This window comes from Mauremys reevesii, linkage group 6 (genome assembly GCF_016161935.1).
Source record: "Mauremys reevesii isolate NIE-2019 linkage group 6, ASM1616193v1, whole genome shotgun sequence".
Taxonomy (NCBI): Eukaryota; Metazoa; Chordata; order Testudines; family Geoemydidae; genus Mauremys; species Mauremys reevesii.
In genome coordinates, this window is record NC_052628.1 from 58,351,083 (window position 1) to 58,370,949 (window position 19,867).

A 19,867-nucleotide genomic window follows, 5' to 3' on the forward strand; every position below is an offset into this window, starting at 1 on the left:
ATGGATGCTATTCTGATGTGGTAGGATGGGCACAGGGTGTAGGGAGTGCACTCAGGCCTGGTCTACAGTACAAAATTTAATCTCAGGGGGAGTAGAGAGGCTCTGGTACTGCTCCATGGCCTAGAGCTCCCCAAGCACACATCTATTTTATTCAAGCTGTGTACAAGTTGCTTACATATATGCTTGCCAATTAATCTTGTGTCTTTATTCTCCCTTTATTTTGGAAGGCAGTAATTAAAGTAATGGATTTTCAGTTCCAGGTACACCTCAGTATCTCTGCCAGATCCAGACAACTTAAATTCTTATTCTGGGGCTGTGTTCATACATTCAGAGTCACAAATAATAAGGTTCTGACTTTGGATCAGGGTCAGATGGTCATGCTGGATTTTTGATTGACCATAAATTGTTCCTCCAGTGTCTCAGAGAAGTTGTTGGTGTGTCATAGACTGCCAAGCCTTCTGCATAAGTGTTTGCAGGAGTTGGGCATTTAGAATTTACCTTTTTTAAACTAAATTTTGAAAATTCTTTCAGATCTAATAATCTAAGTTGTGGCAGCAAAGATTAAAAATTTATTTAATATATAAATTTGAAACCTAATAGTTACTCTTAATCAAAAAGGAAGGTTTTGTTGTTTTTGCAGGATATAGGGCAGACCTATTAAAACTGATACTCACCAGAAAACATTTAGTTAGTTAGAACCTTTTTGCATTCACTGGTGTGGAAATTTAAAGATTAAATGACTGATGATTTTGAGCTACAGGAACGTAAAATCTGGAACAAGTACTGGGCTAAATTCAACAAGGCATGGAGTTTTTGAACAACAATTTTAGGGCATGATCCCAAGAAGGAAGTTGTGAATGGTTCAAGCACCTCTTCAGAAGCAGGCCTCAAGTGGGATGCTTAGTGAAACTGATATGATGAAAAACTTCAGCTAGAAATCTCATGAGAAGTTTGCTTTTGATATTTCCACTTGCAGCTTAATCCAGGAAGAGCACAAGAGACATATACCTTTTTCCCCCAGTGTTTTTCTCTAAACCTCAAAAAAGTTCCAGTTTGGTTTGAGTTTTGCAGAAAGATACAAGTTTGCTCAGATTTTACGTTATTTTGCTACCTAAAACCGACAGGAGAAATACATGTTCGATGGCTAATTTTTTCAGGCAACTGGTTTTGTTACAAGGAGCCAAACAGCGATTACAGGAGACAGGGCTAAACCAAAACTATGGATCTGATCCAAACCCCACTGAGTCTTGCAAAGTTTTCTGGTCTGGCTTTGAATTTTATGGCTGCCCCCACTGTAGTTTCTAGCACAGGAAGAAGAATAAATCCCAGCTCAGCTGTGAAGCCTCAAAGAAACAAGAGGACCACGCCCAGGCCCCATTCTGCAAGTAAGCCTGCAAGGTATGTCCTGGCAAGCAGCAAAACCACCACCAAGCATCTTCAGGCAGCCGCCCCCTCCTGCTCAGCAAACACTGAGCCCAGCGGGGATGCGCCAGGGCAGAGGAGTGGTGCAGTTAGAGCAGCTGGTCCGTCCCCTCCTGCTCAGCAAACACTGAGCCTAGCGGCGATGAGCCGGGGCAGAGGAGTGGTGCAGTTAGAGCAGCTGGTCCAGCAGCCGAGGCTCCAGGAAGAGGAGGGACTTGCTGGGTTGCAGCCTAGAGTTGGCTCTGGCTGCGTCGGAAAAGCTGCTTCGCAGTTACATGTAACCTGCCCCCCTCTCCCTGCCCGTTACATCGCCCCGTAAACACTGCGAGAGAGGCGCCGAGCGAGGAGCCGCCGCGGCCATGTCTCAGCCACATAAAGGGAAGAAGCCGTCCTCCTCCAAGCCTGGGGGGGCTGCGGGCAAGGGGAGCAGAGCGGTAAGTGTCGGAATCAGGGCGCGGGGCAAGGGCGGCGCCCAAAGCTCCGCCGCGCCAGGGCTCCGGGTGCCAGCCGGGCTTCCTGCCTGCTGCGTGTCAGGGCAGGGAATGTGCCAGCGCCGCCCGCAAGAGGGAGCGCCCCTAGGCTGGCGCGGGCTAGCGGAGGGGGCTGTTGGGCTCAGCCCCGCTCCGGGCCATGGGACGGGCCAGCCCAGCGCAGCCCCGCTCCGGGCCGTGGAGTGCGGGGTGGGGGACGGGCCAGCGCAGCCCCGCTCCGGGCCGTGGGAGGAGCGGAGTGGAACAGCGCAGCCCCGCTCCGGGCCGTGGGGTGGGGGGACGGGACGGGCCAGCCCGGCGGAGCGGACCAGCCCGGCCCTTTCCCCGGGCATCATACAGGGCAGACTCGCTGCAATGAGGGGCGCGTTGTGAACTGCCCCGCAGTCCCTAAAGCCCAGGGGACTGGGAGGGGCCCAGCCGAGGCCGCGCCAACAGCCCTTCCCGCCCGCTCCTGCTCCTGCCCTGCGGGGCGGCCCGCCCAACCTGGAGCGCAAACCCCGCCCCGCTGCCAGAGCGCCGCCCGCCCCAGCGGCGGGGTCAGCCCCAGCTTGGCTCTAGCGTCCCGAGCCTGTGCGCTTTGTAACGCTCCGCTGTGCTCGGAGGGAAGGGATTATCTCAAAGGAGGAACACGTTCCGGCCATGGCTTTTGCAAGCTGGTGGTATGCGAAGGTAAATCTAGCCAGCTCTGCTGCTGACAGAGTGGATTTGAATCTCTCGGGTTGGGGGTGTGGCTCTTGCCAGCGAGTGTATCAATAATACGGGTGTACAGAGTGGGAGAGCATTAGTGCTGAAGGTTAGACACTGAGCCCAATGCATTCCTTGTGTAATTGCTGCATTCAGTAACATTACAGGGGGGTGAATTTGCCCCACCCTCAATTTGGGGAAACTCACCCTGCTCTGGTATGTGTGACGTACAGTCTCGCTCACTTTTGTAGCTTGGCTATGTTGTATTCCACGTTTTAAAACTTAGCTACAGTATGTGGGACTGCAGGAGAAGGAATGAGGAAGCAACTGTCAGCTATATCAAGAAAGAACTACGGAGTCACTGAATTCAATTAAGTTAGACACTGATGCACTGGTTATGTTGTTCAGGAGAATATCTAGTTACTTGATGCATTCATTGTTATTTACTAAAGTGCTCACTATGTTCATCTTAAATTAGTAAAGAATAATACTTTTGTGTAGAAGATGTGATTTGAAACTTTGAAATTTTAAGTTGGTTATTTTAATATGAAATATTGTTCAGTTATATTTTCTGTTTATAGTTCATTAAAATACATGCCTTGCAGTTTCAGAGGGACTTCCATAAACTCTTTAGTGAAGATATCACATTCAAAAATAGCTTTGTGGATGTTGTTGCTTATTTTCACAACCTTCTGAAAAAATACAGGCCCTTTTACATCTGATAATTCATTTATCCTTTAACCAAATCAGGGATGTGATCTGAAAGGGAATCTAATAAGTGATGGATTGATTATTTTTTTAAAGGCTAAGTTAATTTTGGACTCTTCCTTTCCCACTCTGAATAGAGTCCTAGTTGGTACAAGTTTTCATAAAATTGTTCTTGGCTGCAGGTATTCTTTTTAGCTAACTTGTTTGAACCTACCTAAGTAAACCATGGTTCTTTGATGGAACTTTGCAGTTTAGCTATACTTGAGCTACCAAAGATTACTTTCGGGGGAGGGATAGCTCAGTGGTTTGAGCATTGGTCTGCTAAACCCAGGGTTGTGAGTTCAGTCTTTGAGGGGGCCATTTAGGGATCTGGGGCAAAAATCTCTCAGGAAGAGTACTTGGTCCTGCTGTGAAGGCAGCAAATTAGACTTCATGACCTTTCAAGGTCCCTTCCAGCTCTATGGGATAGGTGTATTTGCTTTTAGCTAACCTTTCTTTATGTGCATGTTTTTAGCAAGTCTGGTCTTTCCACATAATGTGTTAGATATATAGGGAAGCATTCTGACTTTATAGGTTATAGTGAAATCATAAAATGATAAAGTACATAGGTTGTGATTATAGTATTTGCATTCCACCAGTTTATGCCACCAAAATATACTTTATATAAGGTGACTTTGTCTCACCAAAAATTCAATTCTCTGAATCAATTAAATAGCTAAATTTATATATGGATATGAGAAATCCATGACATTGCTAATCCTGATTTACATCAGATCTGCTCTTTAGAAAGTTTGCTGGAACATAAATAATTTAATTATACAACTTCAGTCACTGTTTTAAGTCAAAATTTGAATCCATTATCCAGTATTGATGAATGGTCTTTCTGTACATAATTAGAAATGTGAGTTCCATGGAATTGTACTGTCAGGCACCTGAGGGTTGGACATTACAGCTGTAAGTGTTGCACCAAGTTTGTGCCAGTAGTACTAGCTTGATGCTGCAGTGAAAGTCTTTCATTAAAGTATAAAGAATGACAGGTTTTGGAAACAATGTAATACAAACTGAGCATGTGTTTTGGGACAGAAAAACCACTCATACATCTACTCAATTAGAAACTAGTCATTATCCAGAACCCGCTGGAGATCCCAACCAAGATCAGAGTCTTAGGTTGGACTCTGTGTCAAATGGTTATATCGCTCCAGGGTGTGAAAAATCCACCCCCCTGAGCAATGTAGGTATGCCACTCTAACCTCCAGTGTAGACGCAGCTAAATCAACGGCAGAATGCTTCCATTGACCTAGGTAGCATTGTTTGGGGAGGATGTGTTTCTACAGTGATGGGAACAAAAATTCTGTTGGCATAGGCTATGTCTAAACTGTGAGGTTATGTTGGTATAGCACTGGCACCATAACTATGAAGATATAGTCCCCTCAATGTAGACATGGCCGTACTGTACAAACACATAGTAAGTGGTAACCCCTGTCCTGAAGACTTCACAACCTATATAGGCCAGACAGATAACACATGGGAGGGGAAACAGAATCAAAAGCAGTGAAGTGATTGACCTGCTGAGTTTTTTTTTAGGCAGTTTTCTTATGAATCAATTGCTCAAGTGAGATCGTAGACTCTTCTGTCATCCCTAACTTTGGGACTTACTTTCCCCAAAGTAAGGGAAAGAGTGGATCAACATAAGCCACCATTCAGCAAACCTTTGACAGTTGTTTACTCCTGGAGGAATTCTGTGCCACTGCATGTGCACAGAATTCATGTCCAGATTTCTTTGCTTCCCCGCAGAAAAATGACTTTCTCACAGGGAAGCAAAGGAAAGCAGCAAGAGCAGTCATGTGCCCCTCCCCAACAGATGGGTACATCATATTGGGTGCCTGGAGCTGCTGGTGGAGAGAGAAATCACTGCTGGGGGGAGGGGACTGGGGATGCCCTGGCTGGAGCTGGGTCAGACTCACCCTCATCTGCCCAACCCCTGTGCATCCAGATTCCCCCCATACTCATAATCCTTGGGCCAAACCTCATTTCCCACGTAGAACCCCACCCCCCCACAAAAAGGCTCACCCCTGGGATCAGGAGCCCTCCTGCACCCAGACACCCCAGTCGAGCCCCAACCCTCCTGTAACCGGGCCTCCCCAGCTCCATCCAGGTGGTGGCTCCTACCCCGTGCAGGGCTCAGCTGCTAGGCTGGGCTGGGGGTAGGGGAGGAGCGTACTTCCCCTGCAAGGAGTGGCCAGGTCCAGGTCAGACTCACCCTCAGAAACCTCCCCTGGCTCCCTCCGCCCCCTTGCTTCCTGCCTCTATCGCTCCTCCGCGGCGTGGGGAGTGGTCACTGTACATCCAGACCCTCCCATACCCAGACTCCCCTGCTGAGCTCCACCCCACACCTGGCCCTACGTCCGGACCCCCACTGAGTCCCTCCCCCCCCCGAATCTGGACACCTTCCCTCCACATCTAGAGCAGCTCCCGCCAATCCCTCCTGCCTCCCCCATCCGATCCCCTTGCATCTGAACCGCACTGCCAGGTCCCACCCTCCAGCATCTGGGTAACTACTCCCCGCCGAGCCCTAGTCCTCTGCAACCAGACCATCCTGGTACTCGGAACCCCCTGCTGAGCCACTCACCCCTGCAGCCAGACCACCCTTCGCTGATCCTCCTGCTCTGGAGCCCACACCTGGGCCTCGTCTCACCCCCTGCACCTGGACCACCTCCACTCTGCTGAGCCCCAACCAGCTGCACCTGGACCCCTATCTCACCAAGCCCCACTCCCCCAGCACCCAGACCCTTCCTGCATGGGTGGATCCCTCCCTTTGGGGAGGCTAGCCCCATGTTATGCCCGTGCCCTCTGAGACCCCTTGTGCCCCCCTCTCCCCTGCGGCCGGAGCCATAAGCCTCCCCCTCCGGAGAAGTCCAGAGCATGTGCCACACCCCGGCTGCAGGAGCCCTAGGCTGGCCAAAGCTCCGAGCCTGCCCTCTGCCCAGAGGAGCCCTGGGCTGGCTGAAGCCCCAAGCTTCCCTCCCCTGGCCCAGAGGAGCCCTGGGGCAGCCTCAGCCATGCTTTCCCTCCTCAGACATCTACAGAAGTCGGTGGGAGTTAGATCAGGATTTAAAGCAATACTGAATCAAAGACCAAAATAGAGTTAAGGAGCACTGAATGGCTGGAGGAGGAGCTATAAAACAGGTACAGGTATTTGAATGTCTTGTAGCACTTTTCACAAGAGCCCTAGTGTTAAGCTTACTGTTCTGTCAGATTCCACCAATGAAAATTAATTATTCTGTCTGCCTAAATTCTGCTTGTGATTTCATTTGAAGTTATGCTTAATGTCTCCTAAAAACTTTATCTGTCTATTGGTGATGAAGAATAATTGTCATGATTCACTCTGTGGAGATCTTGATTACAGTGAATGATGTGGTCCCAACATGTACTGTCTGTAAGGCATTTGAGATTCTCTTTATATAGAAGATGCAGTATAAGATTTAGTTATTAATCTTATTAATGACTTTTTTTGTTCTTACAGCATGGTGACAAGAAAAGTGGAGCATCTTCTAAACCTGGAGATAAAAAAGGATCAGAAGTCACAGAGGTAAATAAATGCAAAACACTGTATTATATTAAAATGAACTCCAGCATGTACGATTATATAGTAGAGAAGATCTACTCATTCTGTGATAATTTTTATGGTTGTTTGTTTTTAAACAGCAAAGTAATAGCTTGAAGACATCTGACTAGTGGTGTTCACTAATAGCTCTTATTTTCCAAAAAAATTATAAATCTATCTTGTGCTGTTCAGTTTTGTGTGAAAAGAGCTCTCCTCTGATTCCCCTGTCACTTCAAATCTGCATGTTGGCATGAATGGAGAATCAGGGTCCATGTATTTATTTTAGAAGGGCACCCTATCTCTGCAAATGCTACTTTATCTGGAATTGGTATTTGTAATTCAGCAGTCCAGACAGGTCTCTAAGATTGAGCTCAGGGCCAGCAGCCAAGAACTCCTGTTGCCTAATCCTGGCTGTGCCACTGTGTGGCACATTTTGTTCCATTTAACTTATAAAAAATCCATGGCAGCAGCATTAACTATCGCTAGGCACTTTGTGTCTGCTATTGCTAGTGTCAGGCAGCTGTGGAGAAGCTAAGGGCAGCACAGCAACCAAGCCAGGCTTGTGCGTGGAGGACACTACACGTGGTGGGGAGACTATCTGTGGATTTGAATGTGTGTTTTTAACAGTCTTCTGAATGCTGATAAATTGGGAAATGCTCATAGGGTGCTTTTTAAAAGACAGATTTTTAAACTTATATCTAACTAGCCTTCTGGGTCACACCAAATACTTCTAATAAAATTCATGTAATACCAAACATATTGTAATAAACATAGTATCTCTCTCTATTAATTCAAAAGATCTGAAAACTGAAATTTCAATCAGCCTAGTGATTGTATTGGTTAAATCTCAGTGGTGTCTTTTTGACACTTCCCAGATGAATGGTAATTTGCCTGTAACATGAGGTCTTCTCTCTTACTTAAGCTGGTTTTAGCCAGATGATTAAATATGATGCTGCCTGAAGGAACAATTGTTACTATAATACACCCTCTCTGATTCTGTCTACACACTCCTTTTTGTGCCCAAGTTTTTCCAGCCTACTTGAATAAAGGTAAAGGTTGTTATGCCCAAGTCTCCCAACTTGTAAGGTATGAATCATTGTTTATAGCCAGTTCTGTGTTGCCAAACCTAAACAGTTCGGTTTGATGTGATCTCAAATTACCTTTTTCTTTTTTTAACTTGTAAGAGTGCTTTGGTTTACAACTCAAAACAGTTTGACCATGAACATTTGTCTATGCAAGGAAATGATCAAAAGTGACATCTGGGTGCTCCAACACAAGAGTTACCCTAAAAGAGGAAAAATACTGAGATTAAAACAGTCTGATTTGTAAGAAGAGGGTGCTGTTTTAGTGTCAGTGCTCCTGCTACAGAAGGGAGGTGGTATATACATTCCATAATAACTTATTAAAGAAATAAATGCAGCATAATGAAATTAACTGTATAAAGGACATGCTAATTTTGAGTAAGTGCCATATTGTTAGAGAGATCCTTTGTCCAAGAGACTGAAGTGTACATGGGCATTGTCTCCATCAGAATCTCTAGCTAAGCTCTTGCATGAACTCATCTGCTTTAAGAATGTACAACAACTCATTGTCATCAAGCATATATGCCTGACCTTAAATTTATGACTGCCACTTTCCAGGCTATAGTATAGCTACTTTCGCATTTCCATTTGTAAATTCTTGCTTCAGCGGCAGCAAGGTGCTTATTTTACTTAGAGTAATGAACCTCAGGTCTGGGGAAAAGAGGATGTGCTTATCGCATCCAAGGCAAGACAGGTCAGAATCAGTTTACGGGGTTTTCTTTGGAGGCTAATTTAAACTATCTTACTCTGTTATCAAACGCCTACTTTGTATAAATTACCTAGGGCAAAGTGTTGTCTCCCTGATCCTCTGCATTAAGTGTACCAGACTAGCACGTTGTCAAATGCTAATTAGTGTCAGGATTAGTCCTCTTTCTGGTTCTTGATTTCTTTATAGCTGGTAAGTAACAGTCTCAAGAATAGAGAGATTAAGTTTATTACAGTGTTTGACACTTAAAGCTACTGTTAAATAAAAAAAAACATCAAGAGATATGAGAAACAACAGAAGGAACAGATACATCTAATACTTTTTATACAGGAAAAGCTACTGAAAAATAAATCATTGTAAAGCATATGTTAACCCTTGTTTACAACTGAAATAAATATATACAGTATAATTTGGATAGACTCTTCTCTACTGTGCCTACATGGGTGACTTAAGCAAGTGCTTCTTCCTTTCTTGCTTGGTTTCAGGAAGGAATTGTGCACCCTGGGAACCCAGTTGTCTCTTTTCTCTAGGCTTTACAGGGTAGTTTAGGTTTTTCCTATACAGTATCCTTCCACCTCCTCAGTGAGTTGAGCACATCTTTTCAGCTTGATGCCAAATTCCCTAGCTGAGCTCGTACTCTTAATTTAGAAAAAATGACCTCTTGGTGGTAATGATGAGAGTTGAGAGCCTGCAATTTGAAGTTTGGCATTCCTGCTTCTGGGTTCCTGCTGAAAAGATCTATTTCTAGATAGCTAAGACTCTGTAGAAGGCTATTATTAAACTTCTTATTCTGAGAAAACATTGTGCAGGTTTTGGACCTTAACCCTGGTGGGTATGTACCTTCGCCTGAGAAATCAGGGTGGAATTACAGTATGTGTTGCAACAGTGAACGACACAGCACCGAACTTTGAGGCACCTAGAAATAAATGAACAGCACCGGAATCCACAAAGCTAAGTTAGGCACCCTATACGATGAATGGGGACAGATAGGCGTTTCAGAATATGATCCATAAAAGCCAGGACACTCGAGGGGAGCAGCCTGAGGTAGCTGATAAGAGATACTGACCAGAAGGGAGTGGGTGGTAAGCCCCGCCTCTGTCTCAGAGATGGGTACCCACATCTGGCTGCAGGGAGGTCCCTAGAGATCCACAGACAGGAACCAGCTGCCTGGGATCAGACAATGTAGGCACCTAAACTGCTTTTTGAAGGAGTGAGTTGGCTGCCTGTCTCACTCTGTCCTGGAGGTGGTAGTGCCACTACTGTTGCCCACCTTATAGCTCTTAGCCCAATGGTTAGAGCATTCCCCTGAGATGTGGGAGACCCAAGGCTCAATTCCCCCCTTTCTGCTTGGTGCGGGGGTGTGGGGGGTGTGGGATTTGAACGAGAGTCTTCCATCTGTAAGGAGAGTACTCTAACCACTGAGCTGTGGGATATTGTGGTGTGAGACCCCTTCAGTCTCTCCAATTGAAGCTGTAAAATCTCAGGAGTCCACTTACCTGAGAGAGGTCTTCTGTTTCTAAGTAGGTTTTCTCTATCTGCTCCTTCTGAAAAGCCAACATTTCTTTGCATTCATTGCTCAAGGTTGATTTTTCTAGCCACTTCTGATTTAGCACAATTTCATACCAGTTGTATACCAATGTAACTCCATTGGTATCATTGGAGTTATACTGACATGAAACTGGAGTCATGCAGAAATTAATTACTTGCTGTGTTTTTGTTCCATCTGCACACACAATTGTTTAATTGGAAAGCCCTCAATTCTACCTGTCAGTATTTGTATGTGTGCGCATCTCTTAGCCTCATTTCTCCCTCTCTGCATGTTGCACCACATTGTTCACATGTCATCAAGAAGGGAAACTATTGCTGCATCTACAGTACTTTTCCACAGATGCCTTTGTAAGCTTTTCTCCAGTATAATTTCTGTGCAGTAATCTAAATGTGATGTGAAGAAACCAGGGCATGTTGCTGATGCAGGTTTAAATACAGTGCAAGCTTGAAATATATATAACACACATTTTAATAAATATATATAAAATGTGTGTGTGTTTTAATTTAAAAAATCAAGCTATCTGACTTCAGTTTATAGCGGTTACTTTTCTTGAAGTGTCATGAGATACAGATTACATTTGGCTTCACTGTTAACTAAAATGAGCACCTCAATTTTAGGAAATAGCATAGATTAATATAAGATTTATGGAACTATGCAAAATAATTCAGTCTGTAATAACTGCTCTGCTCACAAGAAAACCATCTCAAATGATCTCTGGTGATCTAAATTCCTGAATTATAACTCTGAAAACTGCTTCAGATGACTTGTAAAGCAGACACTGAATATAAATGAACTTGTTAGTATTTTGAATAAAATAGTCCAAGAAACAGACCCCTCAGAATCTTTTTTTAATGCAGTATTTTGCTCCTCTTTACCAATAATTTATTTCTGACATATTGTTTTTTTCCCCCTTTTCTTTTGTATTTTTGCTTTTATTTCACAGAAGAAGCCTGCAAGCACTAGTGCCAGTCAGCCTCCCAAAACACATACAAGTGGAGCTGCTTCCGCCAGTAAGGTAACTTGCATTTTGATAAACTTGCTATAGGGATTAACAATAATTGCATCAATGAGAGTTATAATAAACCTCAGTGTAGACTGGAGATTTAACTATATGCTTCTCTAAAAATACATTTTTGGTTTAGTTTTAAAAATTTTGGAATCTGTAGAATTAAGCTGTTTATCCTAATGTTTTCTGGGTTTTTTAAAGTGTATTCTTTGTGGATTAGGCCCAAATTCTCAAGGGCGTTTAGGTGTCTAACTCTCAATGATTTCAGTGTGAAATAGGTGCCTAAATACCTTTTGATGTTTTGAGAATCTGGATCTTAGCATAATGCAGCTATGTTGTCCAAAGCAGAATAGTCATATTTTCAGAAACAAATTCGGACATAACTGATGTTTGTTTTGTCGACTAAAATATAATGATTTGCTTGAATTGATAAATCTACTCTGGAAATTATATTCAGGTACAATTTTCTTAACTTCATTAACAAAAAAACCCTCAAACATTGAGGTCTTTGATCCAAAGCCCATTGATGCTATGAAGTGATAAATGTTGAAGTATCTCAGAAAAAACACTATATGAGTTAATTATACATTGTATTACGTGAAATAAAAGTTCAGCTTCCAGAGCAAGTGGATGTGGTAGCTAACTTATACTTGTTGTTTCACTACAACAACATTTCCGTTTTTTTGTTTCTGAGGGCCTCCTAGCATTGTGCAAGCACTGAATTAGATCTCACTGCACTACTGTTAGGTAGACAGAGGGTGTCTGGGGTGGAAAGCAACTGCTGTTAAACAGCACTCAATAACATTTAGTTTAGGACAAGAAGTGAAGAATACTCTGAGCTGGAATTGCAGGCGCGTTGAGGCAGAATGCCAGTGCCTACTAATAGTATGCCAGGACCTTAGTCCAGTATTGAGTCGAGAAATGCCACCAATACTGTTTTGTGCAGCACTTGTGTTCCTTGGAGGTCTCCCATCTATGGGTTAAATCCTGGCCCCACTGAAGTCAATGGCAACACTTACATTCACTTCAGTGGGGCCCAGGATTGCACACCAAGTATGTGGTCTGATCCTGCACCGATAATTGTAATGATCTGATCGCTAGGTGCCAAAATAGAGGCCGATGCTAACAAATGATTTACAAAATGGAATGTAGACTTTAAAGATGTGTAGTACTAAGAAAAGCAATAGTGATAAAAGTAAAGTAATAAATGGAAAATTGCCTTTAAACTCCCCTTTCATTTCTGTTCATGGCACTTTCGTAAACGGAATTAGGGACTACTGATTTCAGGAAGCTTGGCAGGTCCAGAATATTTTCTGTAGCCTAATAATTGGTTGGGAAGAGTCTGCACCCCAACATACAACTGAAAGCCATTAATTCCCAAAAATTCCCTGAATTGAGTTCATTATTTGTGTTTTGAATTGAAAACTAAAACATATGGGGTATGCATTTTTTATTTTTATGGATCACTAGTTTTATAGAATCTCTGAGATCTTTTCACTTCTGACTTCTGTTACGTCATCGAGACCTTCTCCCTGCTCAACAAGCGCTATTTCCTGTAGTTTTGTTTAGTTTCAACTGTCTCAAATGCTGGGCTTCTACCCCACTTTCCCAGAGGGATTTCTCTGCCTGATTGAGCTGACTGACAGGAAGTGTTTCTGCTATCAGATTATATTTTCACATTCTTAACTTCATTCTGCTGCAAAATAGTAATTAATAATAAAAGAATATAGCTAGGAATATTATCCTAAATTATTTTTCTTCCCGGGTGTTTTACATCCATTCAGTATTTGTAAACTCTTGCCTTGTCCCCCTCCTAATTGTGGCAAACTTAGAATATACATATTTAGCTCCTTCTGTTTTTCTCGTCAGTATATTCCCTCATGAATCCCTAATCATTTTTTTTTTTTGTTCTTCCTCTAACTTCCTTCCAGTTTTTCTACATCTTTCTGATGTGGGCTAAAACTGAATGCAGTATTCCATGTGTGGTTACACATATAAAATCATGCTTCTGCATATGGATCCTCAGATTGCATTGATCTCATGCTGTGTATCTTATTGCAAACTCATTTCTAAGGGCGTGTTGATACTGCTCTGCAGTTTGGATGAGGTGCGAATGTGAGTGAGCACCAAAGTGCTGTGCTGTAACTCCCCCATGTGGATGCAGTGAGCATGAGCTGAAAGGTCCCTCATTCACATTAATTTATTCTTTAAACAGCATACAATGTGACTCTACCTTGATACCTGTGTTACCAGACAAAACATTTCTCCCTCTCCTCACAAGCTGGCCATATTGCTTATCTGTGGCCAGGTCTACGCTACCCCTTACTTCGGTATAACTTCCGTCACTCAGGGGTGTGAATAAGCCACCTACCTGAGTGACATAAGTTACACCGACCTAAGCACCAGTGTGGACATCGCTATGTTGGCAGGAGAGCTTGTCTCACTGCGTATCTAATGCATCTCACGAAGGTGGATGTATTATGCCGACAGGAGAGCTCTCTCCTGTCAGCGTAGAGCATCTTCTTCAGACACATTACGCGGTGCAGCTACATCGATGTAGTGCTTCTAGTGTAGACTAGCCCTATGAACTTTATCAGCCAATGTTCAATTCATAGGATAGTGCTCAAATTGCTTGGAGATAAACTAATTCTACTATAAAATTAGTTTTCATGGGTTACTATATCACATGCTTTACTGATATCCAAATGTACCTACCACTTTTGGTACTTTCTCTAATTTTGTATTTTTATCCATAAAGCCAGTCTTTGGTCTTTATAAATCCTTGCTGCTAATTACTTTTGTTTCTCTTAAACTCTTAGTGATTTTTGGCAGGATGGGAGAGGGGTCACAGTATTTTTCAATTCTTTTTCTAAGGATAGAAATCAAGTGTACAGGATAATTGCCATGTGAATGTCTGACCAGTGCAATTTTGGCCTAGTCAGAGGTGTCACTGTTCATTGCCTCCTGCTGCCTCTAGAGTTGGCTTTAATCGTGTTTACAATTATTTTCATCATGATTTTTCCCTGATAATAAGCGTATACCTCTATAATTATTCTGCTCCGCAGAATCTCCTTTCTTCAGGATTGCCTTTAGCGAGTTGTCCAGTACGTCCTCTTGCTCCCACAACTTTCAATGTATTTTTCCTTATGCTTTGATAGCACTTGTCCGACTGGCTTTTAGCAGTGCAGCTGTTATAATGTCTATTCCTGCAGCTGTGCCATTTTTTAACTACTTCACTGCTCTTTCTGTTTCCTCTTCTGGTAGCTCAGTGCTGATATCCATTCTGCCTTGCAAGCTTCCCTGTTTATCTAGCACGTTTAAAATGCTTGCATCTGGATGAACTGCAGGGTTCAACGCTTTGTCAAAATGCTTCTTCCATACTCCCAGGACATCTTCGGCATTTGTTGTGTGTTCACGGATAACCTTTCTTACCGCTTGCATCTGATTGTGTTCCCATGCACCTTAACCTGACTGAATTGTATCTGTTCACATTTTTCCAATAGTCTCTTACCTGCTTTTCCTCAATAACTATTTTTTAAAATAACTTTCATTACTTCCTAATAGATCAGATTTCCCTTCTGTATTTATTGTTCCAGTTCATTAAGTCAGCAATCTTTGAGCCATTAACTTCAGTGCCTTCCTCTGTTAAAGCTAGATTACTTGGACATTATTAATGGGCCTACTTTCTTTCTCTCATATATTGTAGTACAAGTATAGATACCCTTCTCTCCCCCCTCTCCCCCCCCATCCGCTTTTTGACTCCTTTAGCTAACAGTAACTCATTCTATTTTCTTGCCTTTTCCTCTCCCTGGAGTCCATAAATAACTTTTGTCTTTTGTTTGGTGTCTTTTCAATTTACAATTTAGGTTTTATTAACTTAATCTAATATCTTCTACCACTTGTTTTTAATTCATCCATATGACACCTCTCTGTTCCTTCCATTCAGAAGAATTGTATCGTGTTGTGCCTTAGTTATGGAATCTCTTTGGATTCCCAGGGCTTACTTTACAATGGTGAACGTTAATAATTCCTTACCCAATAGATTTCTGAATACCCCCCAATGTGTTTTTCTAAAATTTTCTGCCCTAGTTTTGCTACATTTGTGAACTCCTTAGCAGAGTGAAATAAAGTAATTTATTGCTTTTATTCCAGTGTTCAGTCAATTCACTTTTGTTGATAAATAAGGCTAAGTTTTTGTCACAGATATTTTTAGTAAAAGTCACGGACAGGTCACAGGCAATAAATAAAAATTAATGGAAGCCTCTGACCTGTCCCTGACTTACACTAAAAATAGCTCTGACAAAAGGGGTAGGTGAGTTCCGCACCCTGCTGCTGGGGCTCCTGGGTCCAACACTCTGCAGCGCACAGGAGTTCTGAAGTCTCCCTGCCCAAGGGACTTGGCTGCTGTGGGGCCCCCTCATCCCAGAAGTCCCTTTTCCCCCCATCGTGGCTGGGCAGCTGCAGGGTCCGCCAGACTCCCTGCAGCTGTTTAGCCATGGCGGGCGGCGGGGTGACCCCCTGCAGCTGCCCAGCTGAGGCAGAAAATGTCACGGAGGTCAATGAAAGTCATGGATTCATTGTAATACAAAAGTGGCAGGAAAGAGTGTGGATCACAGACCCCTCTCCTTAATATTCATGAAGAGCAAACAAATAATAATAATTAAAATTTTACTATGTATATGTGCTTCTATGAAAACCTTAAAATACCCAAACTATATACAGGAAAAGATGATGGTCTTGTGCTGAAATTTCAACCTGTGAGTTCCTAGTTTAGACCTGGGGCTTACACCAGTAAACAATTACCTTTTGCTAAAAAGCAAGCAACATATGATTATCAATATTTTGATTAATAGTAAAGAAAATATCAAGTACAAATTCATTCTCACCTGCATACACAGTTAATCAATAAATGTAGGTGAGGATTTGAAACAATGGATGGGGATGATTTTTTACATTACCCTTCTGAATTTGTGTGTGTCTGTGTAGCTTATAGCTAAATTTCAAGAACTTTTACCTCAAGCCTTTAATATTTGAGTAATCTTAATAAAATACATTCTATTCAAATAATTTTTCCATATTTTAGAGCTTTTCCTCTTAATCTATATAATTGAGATTATTTTGTATTACAATAATTAGACTGTTAACCATAGTAAATCAGCTACAAGTGGTTGCTAGGATATGTAATAATATAACTTATAAGTGTGGGTTTTGCAAGGAAGAAAAGAACACCGTAGTCTTCCAAATATACATACCTTTTAAAAATTGGACAGGGTAAATCAAATAAACAATAGCAGGAGAGTGGGGCATATTTTATATTACTACAACACAACAAAGAGGTCAGATATATTCCTGTGCTATGTAAGCTATTCTGTGTTTTATAGGAGTGCCTTTAAACCCCCTTAAGCAAGCTTTGAAAAATGTATTAGCTGGTGGTAGGTAAGAAATACTCTTTGGTGAACGATGTAAGCCCTAAACCACCAGTTTCTGCATGAGTTGAACTTTTTTTTAACCAAAATTAAGTTTCTATCACTACATATAAACACAGAGACTCTTGTGGAAGACTCTTGTTTGTGAAGAAAACCTCATTGCTGCCAACTTCCTTGACTTTAGCATATTCCTTGATTTTAGCAAAGCTTTTGATACAGTCTCCCACAGTATTCTTGCCAGCAAGTTAAAGTATGGGCTAGATGAATGGACTATAAGGTGAATAGAAAGCTGGCTAGATTGTTGGGCTTAACAGGCAGTGATCAATGGCTCCTTGTCTAGTTGGCAGCCAGTATCAAGCGGAGTACCCCAAGTGTCGGTCCTGGGGCCGGTTTTGTTCAGTATCTTCATTAATGATCTGGAGGATGGTGTGGCCTTCACCCTCAGCAAGTTTGCAGAGGATACTAAACTGGGAGGAGCGATAGATACACTGGAGGGTAGAGATGGGATACAGAGGGAGCTAAACAAATTAGAGGATTGGGCCAAAAGAAACCTGATGAGGTTCAGCAAGGACAAGTGCAGAGTCCTGCACTTAGGACGGAAGAATCCAATGCACTGCTACAGACTAGGGACCGAGTGGCTAGGCAGCAGTTTTGCAGAAAAGGACCTAGGGGTTACAGTGGACGAGAAGCTGGATATGAGTCAGCAGTGTGCCCTTGCTGCCAAGAAGGCTAACGGCATTTTCGGCTATATAAGTAGGGGCATTGCCAGCAGATCGAGGGATGTGATCATTCCCTTCTATTTGACATTGGTGATGCCTCAGCTGGAGTACTATATCCAGATTTGGGCCCAACATGACAAGAAGGATGTGGAAAAATTGGAAAGAGTCCAGCGGAGGGCAACAAAAATGATTAGGGGGCTGGAGCACATGACTTATGAGGAGAGGCTGAGGGAACTGGGATTGTTTAGTCTGCAGAAGAGAAGAATGAGAGGGGATTTGTTAGCTGCTTTCAACTACCTGAAAGGGGGTTCCAAAGAGGATGAATCTAGACCAGGGGTCGGCAACCTTTCAGAACTGGTGTGTCAAGTCTTCATTTATTCACTCTAATTTAAGGTTTTGCGTGCCGGTAATACATTTTAACATTTTTAGAAGATCTTTCTATAAATATATAATATATAACTAAACTATTGTTGTATGTAAAGTAAATAAGATGTTAAAAATGTTTAAGAAGCTTCATTTTAAATTAAAATGCAGAGCCCCCCGGACCAGTGGCCAGGACCCAGGCAGTGTGAGTGCCATTGAAAACCAGCTCACGTGACGCCTTCGGCACACGTGCCATAGGTTGCCTATCCCTGATCTAGACTGTTCTCAGTGGTAGCAGATGACTGATCAAGGAGTAATTGTCTCAAGTTGCAGTGGGAGAGATTTAGGTTGGATATTAGGAAAAACTTTTTCACTCTGAGGGTGGTGAAGCACTGGAATGGGTTACCTGGGGAGGTGGTGGAATCTCCTTCCTTAGTGGTTTTTAAGGTTGACAAAGCGCTGAGATGATTTAGTGGGATTGGTCCTGCTTTGAGCATGGGGTTGGACTAGATGACCTCCTGAGGTCCCTTCCAACCCTGATATTCTATGAACTTCTGCAATTATTATTAGCATAATATTGTTTTATTGTTAGCATATGAGCATCATTTTTTTCATAAAGCCCCAGCTCCTGAATTCATGTGAATAGATGAGAATCTTCTACCCCTCATGGTTGAGGAGAAAAGGCTGAAAATAAAATCAAAGTGTTTGCCAAACACTAGGAAAAACTGAAGGCAAATAACCCTTCCTTCCCCTCCCCCCCATTATTAGTTTGTTTAAAAAAAAAAAAAGCCATGGGGGGCCTGACTAATGATTTTTGAACAGTTAGGGTTGGTAGTACTGTAACCTTCCTAATGAGTAAGCCCAATGGAATGCTGTTTTCTTGAGTCCAAGTGCAAGCTTTGATGTTGCTGCTGCTGCTAACTTTCTGAGCATCTGCCCATGAAATGGAGAAGATTCTGGACAGTGTTTTTTAGAATGTTGTTAGCAGTTGCTGTGGTCGGCTGAACCAAAATAATTTGGCAGGCTCCTTAGTTTTTGTGTAGCAGACTGGAAATTCTGTGCCAGGTTCAAATAAATTATTTAAAAAAAAAAAGAGGGAGAGTTTCCTGAAGATAATTAATACAATCAGCACAGTGTCCCTTGTTTTTTTTTTTAATATTAAATTCACTATTTCACTTGGCTATTACATTTTGAGGTTATAATTTTCAGTATGTTTTTGTACAGGCAAAAGCTGTCAGGAGGGAAGAAATAACTGGGTAGAAAATAACTTGAGCTCTTGGCCTCTGAATAATTGTGTGAAGTGGATTGGAATTACCCTGTAAATACATTACTTTGCTATTATTGCTAATTTTATCAGCAATAAAATAGTTAGCAATGCTAATGTTTAAATTTCAGAGTGGTGGCCGTGTTAGTCTGTATCAGCAAAAAGTATGAACAGTACTTGTGGCATCTTAGAGGCTAACAAATTTATTTGAGCATAAGCTTTCGTGGGCTAAAACCCACTTCATCGGATATTATCTTTAGATGTCAGACTTAATGTACCAAATGATGTGAATGGGGGCAATTAGCACCTCTCAGAACTGTTGATTCAATCTGTCTGTAGACTGAATATCACTGCCTCAGTTCTCATTTTGAAGGCTTTCTTTGCAACCATAAGGGCTAGAAACATTTAAAATAAATACAAATAAAGAGTGCTTATATGGTGCAGCACTGTTCTGTAGCAGGGGATAAATTCTTTAGCAAATAGTGGGGCTGTGGCATACAGGGACCTCTCAATTTCATGCTGCCTCCTGGAGCATTGTTTCCTAGATTCCAAAGCCAGAAGGGACCACTATGATCATCTAGTTTTACCTCCTGTATAACCCAGGGCACAGAACTTCTCCAAAATAATTCCCTGTTTGAATTAGACCATATATTTAAAAAAATAATTATTAATTCTTCAACCTTGATTTAAAGGTTGCCAGTGATGGAGAACCCACCATGATCCTTGGTAAAATGTTCCAGTGGTTAATGACCCTCAGTTAAAAATTTACAGCTTATTTCCATTCTGAACTTGTCTAGTTTCAGCTTTCAGCCACTGGATCTTGGTATACTTTTTTCTGATAGA

At 42.5% G+C, this 19,867-nt stretch overlaps 1 protein-coding gene across 3 annotated transcripts in view; it reads left to right on the top strand.

Annotated features, from left to right (window-relative positions):
* The first annotated feature begins 1,442 nt into the window (after window positions 1-1,442).
* Window positions 1,443-19,867, top strand: part of CAST (calpastatin) — a 96,337-nt gene continuing 77,912 nt past the window's right edge. Inside the window, exons 1-3 of one of the 3 annotated variants that reach the window (XM_039543404.1) lie at window positions 1,443-1,856; window positions 6,829-6,894; window positions 11,190-11,261. In XM_039543404.1, the coding sequence (XP_039399338.1) occupies window positions 1,782-1,856; window positions 6,829-6,894; window positions 11,190-11,261 (213 nt within the window). In that variant the 5' untranslated portion in view covers window positions 1,443-1,781. Of the gene's footprint in view, window positions 1,857-2,317; window positions 2,583-6,828; window positions 6,895-11,189; window positions 11,262-19,867 lie in introns of those variants that run through there. The other 2 variants (XM_039543406.1, XM_039543405.1) reach the window with 2 other exon arrangements.